General features: G+C 41.6%; 1 protein-coding gene across 3 annotated transcripts in view; it reads left to right on the top strand.

Annotated features, from left to right (window-relative positions):
• The window catches only part of Asph (aspartate-beta-hydroxylase), a 220,260-nt gene that overhangs the window by 184,344 nt on the left and 23,083 nt on the right, over positions 1-12,833 (top strand). For all 3 annotated transcript variants that reach the window (NM_001290367.1, NM_001177849.1, NM_023066.3), the window contains 3 exons: positions 394-529; positions 9,520-9,611; positions 9,970-10,103. In NM_001290367.1, the coding sequence (NP_001277296.1) occupies positions 394-529; positions 9,520-9,611; positions 9,970-10,103 (362 nt within the window). The remainder of the gene's footprint in view (positions 1-393; positions 530-9,519; positions 9,612-9,969; positions 10,104-12,833) is intronic.

Below are 12,833 nucleotides of genomic sequence, written 5' to 3'. Positions count from 1 at the left end.
TTAGTCAAGATGTTTTTTGTTTGCTTGCTTATTGGTTCTTTTATTTACTTACATTTCAAATGTTGTCCCCCTTCCTGATCCCTCCACAAAACCTCCATCCTCCTCCCCCTTTGTCTCTAAGAGGGTGCTCCTCCACCTACCCACTCCTGCCTCACTTCTCCAGCATCCCCCTACACTGGGGTATCAAACCTCCACAGAACCAAGGACTTCTCCTCCCATTGATGCCAGATAAGGCCATCCTCTGCTACATATGCAGCTGGAGCCATGGACCCATCCATGTGTACTCTTTGGTTGGTAGTTTAGTTTCCTTTCTTAAACAAAGCAACTGAGTCACTATGAGATGTTTTGCACAAAATATTTTTCATCTCAGTGAAACTAAAATATTCTTTGAAGTCTTTAGAGAGAAACTGGAAGTTAATCCGTGATGAAGGCCTCATGGTGATGGATAAAGCCAAGGGTCTCTTCCTGCCTGAGGACGAAAACCTTCGGGAGAAGGGCGACTGGAGCCAGTTCACACTGTGGCAGCAAGGTGAGCTCTTGTCTTCTAGATTATCTTCCTCATGCACAGGCCAGATGATAAGTGAGTAGTCTTCTACTGACAGCTTCCTGTGACATATGATCTGCCCGCACCGTCTTTAAACATGTGCATCTGCTTGTTTGTATACATATGTGTATGTGGATAAATACGCAAGTGCTTTCAATTAAAGAGTGCTCTATTCTCTGTACCTCTGCAGTGCATGAGTAGCTGGAGAGCCCAGCACGTCTGTCACTGTCTCAGAAGGGAGTATCTCTGAACTGTGTTCACTGCTGTAAAGTGCATATTAGGCTGGGGGGACAAAATGGCAACAGCACGGTGGGAGCCACTGCAGAGGCTGAAGCTGGTGGCAGCAGAAGTGGTGGTGGCAGTGGTGGTGGGGGTAGTGGTGGTGGTGGCGGTGGCGGAGGCAGTGGTGTGCTTTGTTATGGCTCTTTTCTACTTCCTCATTCATAAGCTTCTTCTTGTTCTTTCTGTTGATATTCAGTTCTGGAAAACATTTTGGTTGAAATGCCTTAGCAAATTTGTTACATTCTTTATTAATATAAGCATTTAAGTTTGATGAATATGTGGATTCAGATGCTTAACCTATACTGAGTTTTAAATTAGAGTGAATTTATGTCTTGATTTCCATTTCAAATCAAAATAATTGTGTGTGTGTTTTTGTTAGAAAGAGAGAGTATGTGTGTTGCAGGATTTAAATGGAGAACTTCACATGTATTAGGCAAATGATGAAATACCAAGTTCTACCCCCCAGCTCTTGTATTCCTTTTTGAATAATCAACTTTTTTCTCTTTATTATATTTTTATTATTTAAAACAAAATTTAAGTGTAAAGTATATTGGTGCTTTCCCACTCCTACCCACCCAACTTTAAGTTCTTTCTCAAAAACCAAGCATAAACCCCAAAGCAACAAAACCTCCCAAAGAGAACAAAATAAACTAACAGCCCTCCTTTGACAACAAATTGTAACCACATAAAAGCACGTGAGATTTTTCCCCTGTGCCCATATCTTCAAGGCTTTTCCCCACTTTCTCCTCTATAAGTTTCAGTGTCTCTGGTTTTATGTGAAGTTCTTTGATCCATTTAGATTTGACCTTAGTACAAGGAGATAAGTATGGATCAATTCGCATTCTTCTACATGATAACAACCAGTTGTGCCAGCACCAATTGTTGAAAATGCTGTCTTTCTTCCACTGGATGGTTTTAGCTCCCTTGTCGAAGATCAAGTGACCATAGGTGTGTGGGTTCATTTCTGGGTCTTCAATTCTATTCCATTGGTCTACTTGTCTGTCTCTATACCAGTACCATGCAGTTTTTATCACAATTGCTCTGTAGTAAAGCTTTAGGTCAGGCATGGTGATTCCACCAGAGGTTCTTTTATCCTTGAGAAGAGTTTTTGCTATCCTAGGTTTTTTGTTATTCCAGATGAATTTGCAAATTGCTCCTTCTAATTCGTTGAAGAATTGAGTTGGAATTTTGATGGGGATTACATTGAATCTGTAGATTGCTTTTGGCAAGATAGCCATTTTTACAATGTTGATCCTGCCAATCCATGAGCATGGGAGATCTTTCCATCCTGAACAGAACAGCAATGGCTTGTGCTGTAAGATCGAGAATTGACAAATGGGACCTAATGAAACTCCAAAGTTTCTGCAAGGCAAAAGACACCGTCAATAAGACAAAGAGACCACCAACAGATTGGGAAAGGATCTTTACCTATCCTAAATCAGATAGGGGACTAATATCCAACATACATAAAGAACTCAAGAAGGTGGACTTCAGAAAATCAAATAACCCCATTAAAAAATGGGGCTCAGAACTGAACAAAGAATTCTCACCTGAGGAATACCGAATGGCAGAGAAGCACCTGAAAAAATGTTCAACATCCTTAATCATCAGGGAAATGTAAATCAAAACAACCCTGAGATTCTACCTCACACTAGTCAGAATGGCTAAGATCAAAAATTCAGGTGACAGCAGATGCTGGCGTGGATGTGGAGAAAGAGGAACACTCCTCCATTGTTGGTGGGATTGCAGGCTTGTACAACCACTCTGGAAATCCGTCTGGCGGTTCCTCAGAAAATTGGACATAGTACTACTGGAGGATCCAGCAATACCTCTCCTGGGCATATATCCAGAAGATGCCCCAATTGGTAAGAAGGACACATGCTCCACTATGTTCATAGCAGCCTTATTTATAATAGCCAGAAGCTGGAAAGAACCCAGATGTCCCTCAACAGAGGAATGGATACAGAAAATGTGGTACATCTACACAATGGAGTACTACTCAGCTATTAAAAAGAATGAATTTATGAAATTCCTAGCCAAATGGATGGACCTGGAGGGCATCATCCTGAGTGAGGTAACACATTCACAAAGGAACTCACACAATATGTACTCACTGATAAGTGGATATTAGCCCAAAACCTAGGATACCCAAGATATAAGATACAATTTCCTAAACACATGAAACTCAAGAAAAATTAAGACTGAAGTGTGGACACTATGCCCCTCCTTAGAAGTGGGAACAAAACACCCTTGGAAGGAGTTACAGAGACAAAGTTTGGAGCTGAGATGAAAGGATGGACCATGTAGAGACTGCCTTATCCAGGGATCCACCCCATAATCAGCATCCAAACGCTGACACCATTGCATACACTAGCAAGATTTTATCGAAAGGACCCAGATGTAGCTGTCTCTTGTGAGACTATGCCGGGGCCTAGCAAACACAGAAGTGGATGCCCACAGTCAGCTAATGGATGGATCACAGGGCTCCCAATGGAGGAGCTAGAGAAAGTACCCAAGGAGCTAAAGGGATCTGCAACCCTATAGGTGGATCAACATTATGAACTAACCAGTACCCCGGAGCTCTTGACTCTAGCTGCATATGTATCAAAAGATGGCCTAGTCGGCCATCACTGGAAAGAGAGGCCCATTGGACACACAAACTTTATATGCCCCAGTACAGGGGAACGCCAGGGCCAAAAAGGGGGAGTGGGCGGGTAGGGGAGTGGGGGTGGGTGGGTATGGGGGACTTTTGGTATAGCATTGGAAATGTAAATGAGCTAAATACCTAATAAAAAATGGAAAGAAAAAAAAAAGCACGTGAGAGCACCATACACACACGTGCACACACACACAGACACACACAAACAAACAACAACAACAAAAACTACAGAGTCTATTATGGGTTGGTCAGCTACTCCTGAACATGAGCCCTGCCCTGGACTGGCTGATATACCCAGTGTCATTTTATTGGGAAAAACCGAATTTCCCTCTCCCCACAGGTATAAATGACAGTTCAGGTGTTAACCTTTACCCTAGTGGATAGGTTTTTATTTTTTCATTTATTCATTACATTTTTTAAGAAATACAACAAATTAAATATAGTAAGACAAAACAGAAACAATCACATCGAAGCTGAACAAGACAAACCAACAGGAATTTAAAAAAAAAAAAAAGAGCCCAAGAGAAAGCACAAGAATCAGAGACTCACTCATTTGCACCTTCAGAAATCTCCTTTAAAAAAATCACTAAATTATGGAAACTATAATATAAACACAGAGGACCTGGTGCAGGCCTATGCTGGCCCCATGCATGCTGCTTCTGTATATGTGAGTTCGTTAAGTTTTGCTCATATTGATTTAGAGGGCCTTGTTTTCTTTTGACCATCCACTCTGTCTCTTAGATTCTCTCTGCTTCCTCTTTCATGGGGTTCCCAGAGTTCTGAGAAAAGGGATTTGATGGAGACATCCCATTTAGTGCTGAGTGTTCCAAGGTCTCTCACTCTGCAGTGTCTATCTATGGGTCTCTGTGTTTGTTCCTATCTGGTGCAGAATGAAGCTTATCTGATGATGACTGAACAAGGCACTGATCTATGAGAATAGCAGAGTATCATTAGGAATCATTTTATTGCTACATTCTTTTTTCTTTACACCAGTGTTACTTGGCTTCTACCCTAGGTCCCTGGGGTATCTAGTCTCAGGTTCTTTGTCACCCAGGAAGTATTGAGTGTGTATTTAATCTTGTGGAGTGGGCCTTGTGTCAAATCAGATATTTGTTGGTTACTCCCATATGCTTTGTGCCACCACTGCACTAGCATGTCTTGCAAGTAGTACATTGTTGCAGATAAAGGGTTCATGGTTCATGTGGTGTTTACATTTTTATTTCTGTAATGTGGAGAGTATCATTCTGTGCCAAAGATACTAGCAAGTAGGGGGTAAAGGCTCTATATAGGCACCAGTTCAAATGTTCAATGAATTGTATAGGTGTTGTTTCAGGCATGGGGTCTTGCTGTCAGTTTGTGGAGAGCAATCTATAGTCTTGGTAACTGCCTGAGTTGTTTGAAGAGTCCTGTGGGGACCCTTTGGCCAGTAACTCTAATAGATGTAACAAATTATGGTTCATTGGTGGCAAGAGATGACCAGTTGGGACTTGATCTCTCCATTATTTGTATATATTTTAGGAGGCTTGTACTGTATTAGATTTCCATACTACCCCTCAAATGCCCTTCAGTTTTAGCAGTTGCTTTATGTATTCCCTCCCATACATCCCTCATTATGTATTTATTCCTTTCCCCTTTCCTTATCAGATCTATCTGTTCCATCTCGTCCCTTATGCTATTCCTACCCTCTGTTGGTCTATGGCTTGTAGTTTGGTAATCTTTGACTTAACACTAGATATGCTCTTATAATCCAATTATCAAATAATATTTTGTCTTTCCTAGTCTGGGATACTTCACTCGGGATGCATTTGTGTATTGGTTTGGTTTGGTTTCCATCAATTTACCTGAAAATTTCATGGGATCTTTTTTTAACAGCTGTGTAATTCTCCATTCTGTAAATGTACCATATTTTCTTTATCCATTCTTCAGTTGTGGGGCATGTAGGTTGTTTCCAGTTTCTGGCTATTATGAATAGATCAGTAATGAACATAGTTGAGCAATTTTCTCTGTGGCAGATACTTTGTGTATGTGCCAAAGAGTGGTATAGCTGGATCTTGAGGTAGATTGATTCCCATCTTCCTGTGGGACTGCCACACTGATTTCCATAGTGGCTAAAGTCCCATCAGCAATGTATGAGTGTTCCCTTTATTCCACATCCTCTCCAGCAAGAGCTGTCACTTCTTTTGTTGATGGTAGCCATTCTGACATTAGTTATATGGAATCTCAAAGTAGTTTTGATTTGCATTTCCCTGATGGCTAAGGATGCTGAACATTTCTTCTCAGCCATTTGAGATTTCTCTGTTGAGAATTCTCTATTTAGATATGTATCCCATTTTATAATTGGGTTGTTTTCTTGATACTAATTGTTTGAGTTCTTTAAATATTTTGGATATTAGCCCTCTACCAGAAATATAAGAATAATCAATTTTCTAGCAGTGAAGAGTGATAGAGCTGACAGATATCGTATATTTTCTTAACCAATAAGTTTGTAAATGGATACCTACAGTGCTAGGGGCCTGAGTCAGTGTTAGAGCTCTAGCCTGGGTTGTACGAGACCCTGGGCTTGCTTGCTAGAAGTCTAACAAATTACTATGTGACTACTGTTAAATGTGTGTCTGGCTCACAAATTAAACAAATATTGCCAACCATGACTAAAGTACAAAGGAAACACATACCACACATCTTTATTCTAGAGCCTAGAGCAAATGGTACTAACAATTCTCACCACTTCAGGATGACTGAAGCCCTAAGTCCTCCTCTGCAGTCTGCTTGTGGCAAGGATAGAATGTGATTGGAAACTGTATTTTAATGCACAGGGCTTGGAAACAGCAAGCTTAGTTTACACTGTTGTGCTGAGCAGCCACTAGCATTGATCAGAGTTGTCATGTAAAATGAAATTTCTCTTCTCTGAATATTAAGAAGAATATACCCAAGTCTCTAGCTCCATGAATATACCTGATAAAGTCATATGCATTATTCTTTTATATCTTTTATATCTGTATTGACTGTTAGATCTCTTGCCAGAGCCATTGTCCCAAAAAAGCCAAGTTTGCTGCTTGTTAAGAATTAACTTTGTAGCATTGGAAATGTAATTGAAGAAAATACGTAATAAAAAAAAGGAAAAAAAAAAAGAATTAACTTTGGTGACAAATAATAAAAAACACAAGCAAATTCACTGTTAGCAACACTGGGCATTCCTCATGCAATCGCAGACTTAACAATGCCTCCTGCCTTGTAACCTGTGATGTAACAAAATGAGGATGTGTTCTTTAGGATCTGGAAATCATGGTCCTTGTTTACAGTTTTGAATGTATTCTCTCTTGATCTACATGTGGGCATGCCCTGAATCTCCTTGAAAAGAGTAAAGAAAGTAGTTGCATTGAGTATAGAGTGGTTCCCACTGCCAGTGAATACTGGGAAGAAGAGTATTGAGTACATGCCAGTGATTCTGCAGGGTTGCAGTGTAATGGGAACTCATTAGTAAAGGGCAACAAAGAGGCAGGGCTGAGGCCTGGATTAGTCAGGGTTCTCTAGAATAAAAGAACTTATAAAACGAATATATATATGTAGAGAGAGAGAGAGAGAAAGGATTTATTAGAATGACTTATAGGCTGTAGTCCTGCTAATCCAACAATGGCTGCCTATGAAAAGAAGATGCAAGAATGCAAGAGTTGTTCAGTCCATGAGGCTGGATGGCTCAGCTGGTCTTCAGTATAAGCGGGAATCCTGAAGAAGTAGGCTCTAATGCCACTGAAGAAATGGACTTGCTAGTGAGGGCAAGAGCCAGAAGATAAAGAGAGAAGCTGCCTTCTTCCAAGTCCTTTAAATAGGCTTCCAGCAGAAATGTGGCCCAGATTAGAGATGTGTCTTCCTACCTCAAAAAAATCTGGATTAAAGAGGTGACTCCCCACCTCAACGATCCAGATTAGAAGTGGATCTTTCCCATTTCAAATGATTTAAGTAAAAATTCCCTCACAGATGTGCCCATCACAAGGCCTATCTAAAAGCCTAGATGTTGGATCTATGACAGGTGCACTGTAATTGCTAACTCTCTGCTCTCCCATTAAGCGTGGTACCTCTCTGTGTGTTGGTTTGTCCTCTGCATAACAAGACCTGAGTGACTTCCTTCCTGGCTACAGTGAACATCATACATCACTAAGTGTCTGACCATAGTGAGCAATATGGGAATTTTGTGTTGAGTGCGCCCTTCCAAACACATGTGGATACTTAAAACACTGGGTTGCAAGCTGTGGATGTTGAACCACTACTGCCAACCTTCTCCTGAAAGAGACTCTATACCTTAGGACTACACAAGATATACAAGCTGGTTGGTTCCCTGATGCTTGAGATCAACTATGTCTGGTCAGAAATAGTTCAGGCTTCCAAGGTTTTCTGACCTGGGAATAAGGGCATGAACTTTGTCACTTGAGTGTTTATGATCAAAGCATGGTCTAGACCTGAGGTCACTTGAACACTATACCAGAAAGCCAGAAAGCTCAGTTAGTTTCAGCTTATGGATATGTAAATTAGGGATCCTCACTTTTTACATGCCTAGAGGTTAAAACTCAGACCTCACCAGAGGAAGTCCTGGTGACAGGATTAATTTGGTAGTCTTGGCACAACTGACCAATCAGGTGTTACACAAGCTCAGGCCCTACCAATGGGTGGGGAAGAACCCAACTGCTCTGGTGGCTTCAAGCTACCAGACTTCACCCAGCTTCAACTTGAGCAGCCTCGTCCCCTGCTAGCCCTCCTAAAACCTTACTTATAGATGCCCTGGAAAACCAGGACTAAAGAGTCCATTTTGATGGTTTATACATTTGTTTGCTACTCTTTCAAGCTGGCTTACATTGTTTGGCTCATCAGGGCACACTATTGCTAACTAAAAAGAGCACATAGCAATGTACTTGATTTAAAAGCAAAAAGTTCATCTGCAAAGAGCTAATAAAACGGTAGAAACCATTTCCTAAGTTTAGCGGTCCACTTGACAGAGGCAGAAGACATGGTGCTTTATCTCTTAGAACTCATTTTGTTCTCAGCATAAGATTATCTTAGTGAACATGAACATTAAAGTCAAACTCATCTTTAGATGTAATTTCTTTTATAGGAATTTTGAATAGGAAAACAAAATTTTCTTTCTTTAAAAAACAAAACAAAATCCTGTTGTTTTCCTCCTCCATGAAAGCTAGTGGTAATGTATACATTCTGAGCACATCTTCTCAGGAAGAATGTGGAGAAAGTTTACATGGTCCAAGATGCTGAAGATGAAGTCTTAGAATCTGTTCTTGGTATAATTACTCATAAAAAATACTTTTTTTTAAAAGATCCTGACGTATGTTCTTTAAATGTCACTTTAGCAACATATGATTCTTAATACATTGAAAAATACACTAAATTCCAATGAAAAATGTTTTGCTATCTCTTAGAAATGCATTTCAGGTTAGGCATAGAGCATAAAGTATTCTCCTTTCTTAGAGACTGTATTAATTTCTGTGTACTACAATAATTTGGCACAAACTAGTGATGTGAAGGCATAGCTCAGAGGTCTTCAGTGGGTTTCACTTGCTAAAACCAAGTCATTATCCTTCAACAGGCTTCAGATTCTAGTATTTGCCCATGGCCTTTGTGTCCCTTATCCATCTCTATAACAAGAAATGGCTGGTCTGTTTCCTTATAATCTGAATTATACACTCATTTCTCTCACTTTTACACATATAAGGGCCCTACAATGACATTGACCTTTAACTGTCTTTCTCTTGGCCTTCCAATAGCAAAGGTGATCATACAAGTACACGTGGCTCAAATGAGATGAGATAAAGTTTTACTGCAGTTTGGTTGTGTGTGTTTGTGTGTCTTTGTGTGTCTGTGTGTGTCTGTGTGTGTGTGTATGTTTCAGTAGTATCTCATTATGTGATCAGGTTGGTCTTGAACTCCTAGGCTCAAGCAATCCTAGTTAACTTGCAGAATAGCTGAGAGCACAGATGCACAATGACAACTGGGATTTGCTTCTCAGTAGTTTTATCATCTTTTGTTCTAGGAAGGAAGAATGAGAATGCCTGTAAAGGAGCGCCTAAGACCTGTGCTTTACTAGAAAAGTTTTCCGAAACAACAGGATGCAGAAGAGGACAGGTACCAAGGGTGTTTTCAGAGATGGGAAGAAGACAGTTTGTTGTCAGGAAAGAGGCAGAGCTGACCTTTACAAAAATCACAGTTATTTCCCTTGGCACAATGGATGTCTCTTTTCCCATTCGCTTTTTAATGAAACATAATTTCATGTGGTTGATGTCAAAATTTGAAGGTCGAAAATGTTGAGTATTATGTCACTTTGTGGGAAATGAGACTGCTTGTTTTTTGGCTCCTTCACAAAGAAATAAGATAAGAATATAAGTCCCAAGGGTTACAAAGACTCTCGTATGAATTGATCTTGATTCTGCTGCCTCTCCATGCCTTGTTTAATTGATGATTGGGTGTCATACTTTCGATACAGATCAAATACTCCATCATGCACCCTGGAACTCATGTGTGGCCGCATACAGGACCCACAAACTGCAGGCTCCGAATGCATCTGGGGTTAGTGATCCCCAAGGAAGGCTGCAAGATCCGGTGTGCCAATGAGACCAGGTATGTTTCCTTTGTCATCCCTTTCTTTTGTACCCATCCCTCAACAGTAGATGTCCTTAGAGAAAGTCTGTGGTCCATGGGATCATGTCCCTTTCTGCAGTATACAGGAGTGAAGTCATTTACATCCAGACTTTACTTTGTGACCTGGTTGGTGAGGTGTCATTCACAGTCAGAGCAGGTCTGCCATTTACCCCCAGAGCGCTCATCTGCCTGCCCAGCTGCCTTGGTTCTTCAAGGTGGACAGCCTTGCATTCAGAGTCAATTCACTTGCCTTAAGCTCCCCACATTCTGCATTGTGCTTTAGGTTCCACAGATTGAGTTATGTATATGTATAGGAAGTCTTTCTCCTTGAAGATATCACCCAGTGGGCACTTGCATTTTGCTCTAGAGGCAACAACATGGTTCTGTGAGTGACTACCACTATGTAACTTTGACTAGTCAGTTAATCTCCTTAAATCTCAGCTTCCTGCTTATAAAATGTGGCAGCAATACTGACTCTTCAGGGTTGTATGATGGTAAAGTGTACAATCCTAAGAGACACTTGATCCTCTTCCTGAGATCAGCAAGGCCATGGTAAATGGTAGGACTCACCTCACATCGTGCTTTCTCCTCTTCTAATCACAGCAGCTGATTCGCCCTCTTGTGAACAAGGCACACTTGGCTCAAGACACACTGAACAAGCCTCACAAGCTCTGGTCTTTTTGAGGAGTTATCTAGATAGTTGTTTTATGTATTCAAAGTATACCAATTACTAGGATCCAATTTCAGTTCATAAAAATAAGGCCCGCCCTTTGCCATCTTGAGCTATGTGCTCAGTGCTGTGTGTCTCAGTGGGTGTTCTGGCCAGCCATCATTGCTGTTAATGTCTGTTAGCCTGCCGATCATGCTGAAGTGGAAGCTCCTGGACATGAGAAATCAGGAAGTTATCTTCTACAGCCCTTATTGTCTATGAGAGGGGATAGAATAGAGAGGACGACAAATGTTTTGGGACACTCAGTGTTGGACCACATGGGGCCCCCCTCGCTAAGACATACATGATCAGGAAGATACAAGAGAACTGGTACTACATGAGCCCAAGGGGAGCACAAGTCAAAGTTACAAATGGGTCACTTGCCCCTGAGGTTTGGGAATCTAGGGTAGCGTTTTGTTTTGTTGCTTATTTGTTTTTATACAAGAGGGTTATGGGTATTGAGAACTGAGAGGAAAACACTCTGAAATATCTACAAAAATAAGGATGCTGAATCTGAGAAACACTTTGTGGTTCAGCAGCCAAGAGTGAGAGCACATGAGGAGGAGGGTAAGGAAGTGAGTACGGCCATGGCCAGTTCCTGGGAAGGAAGCCTCTGACACCAAACTTATGGCTCAGCTCCTCGTCAGGGGCTGTTGTCTGAAGGGAGAGATGAGAGCATCCTCAGTAACTGACACAGTGAAATGTTCCAAAGTGAAGCAGGTAAAACCTGGGTGCTGGAAAGAGATGGAGACTAAAGAAGCAGGAGATATGAGAGGGTGGGCTCAGGGGCAATCCTCAGAGTGTGGTAACAGAAGAAGTCCAAGATAGCTTTCCTCGTTCAGTCTTCAGCAGGAAGATGCTGGTGCCTGGACACATTGACAACTGGAAATATATGAGGCAAGTTAATGGAAAGGAAAATGAATTTAGTGCTTATACCTATTTTATTTACATTGCTATTGAAACAGAGAGGAACTATCAAAGAGCTGGCTAGAACTAGGATAAGGTCGAGTCTGAAGACAGAGGTTTTCGAGTGGAACTTGGCAGGAGATCTGAGGGGCAGCTTGACGGATAACTGAGATGACAGTTACAGAGAGGGGGTGTTATGGGAAGCAGAGATGGATGACAGCACAAGAAAGTAGATAGAATCTTCCAGTTCTCCTTCCTGAATACAGGATAGTATCTAGAACTTGTTTGGTGGCTTTCAACCATTTCCATGCATGTTTTGTCTCTTAACTCCCTCTTTTGTCCCTCTCTCTCCCCCTCTCTTCCTCTTTTCCTTCCTTTATTCCCCCCTTCCTTCTTAGATAATTATAACCAAATTACTCAGTTAAGCATCCCTTTAGGCATAGGTAGGAAAGTGTGGAACTGACTTTGAGGATGAAGAAGATGACCTGAGGATGAAGAAGCAAGCTCAGCTAGAAGGATGGTCATGGCAGGCAGACAGACAGACAGGCGGGCAGGCAGGCAGGTGTGCAGGCAGGCAGGAGAGTGGGTGAGTAGAGCCAGAGGTATAGCCACAAAGGCTCTGAGAGCTCAGAATAGTAGGTGACTGTCTTAGTTGGGATTTTATTGCTGTGAAGAGACATCATGACCACAGCAACTCTTATAATGGAAAACATTTCATTAGGGCTGGCTTACAGTCTCAGGTTCAGCCCATTATCATCATGGTGGGAAGCATGGTTCTGGAAGAGCTGAGAGTTCTACATCTTGACCCAAAGGCATGTAGGAGTAGGGTCTCTTCCACAATGGCTGGAGCTTGGGCACTGGGAGACTTCAAAGCCCACTTACACAGTGACACACTTCCTTGAACAAGGCCACACCTATTCCAACAAGGCCACACTTCCTATTAGTACCACTTCCTTTGGGCCAAGCACATTCAAACCACTATTGATCTTACCTGGAACTGGCCATTTGGATGTACCTTTGCATCAGTGTGTCTCATGGCCACACTTGGGGATGCAAGCCACTGCTATTGCCTCCATGAATTTTAAACCACCCAC

Source organism: Mus musculus, chromosome 4 (assembly GCF_000001635.26).
Source record: "Mus musculus strain C57BL/6J chromosome 4, GRCm38.p6 C57BL/6J".
Lineage (NCBI taxonomy): Eukaryota > Metazoa > Chordata > Mammalia > Rodentia > Muridae > Mus > Mus musculus.
This window is presented reverse-complemented; position numbering and strand designations above follow the sequence as displayed.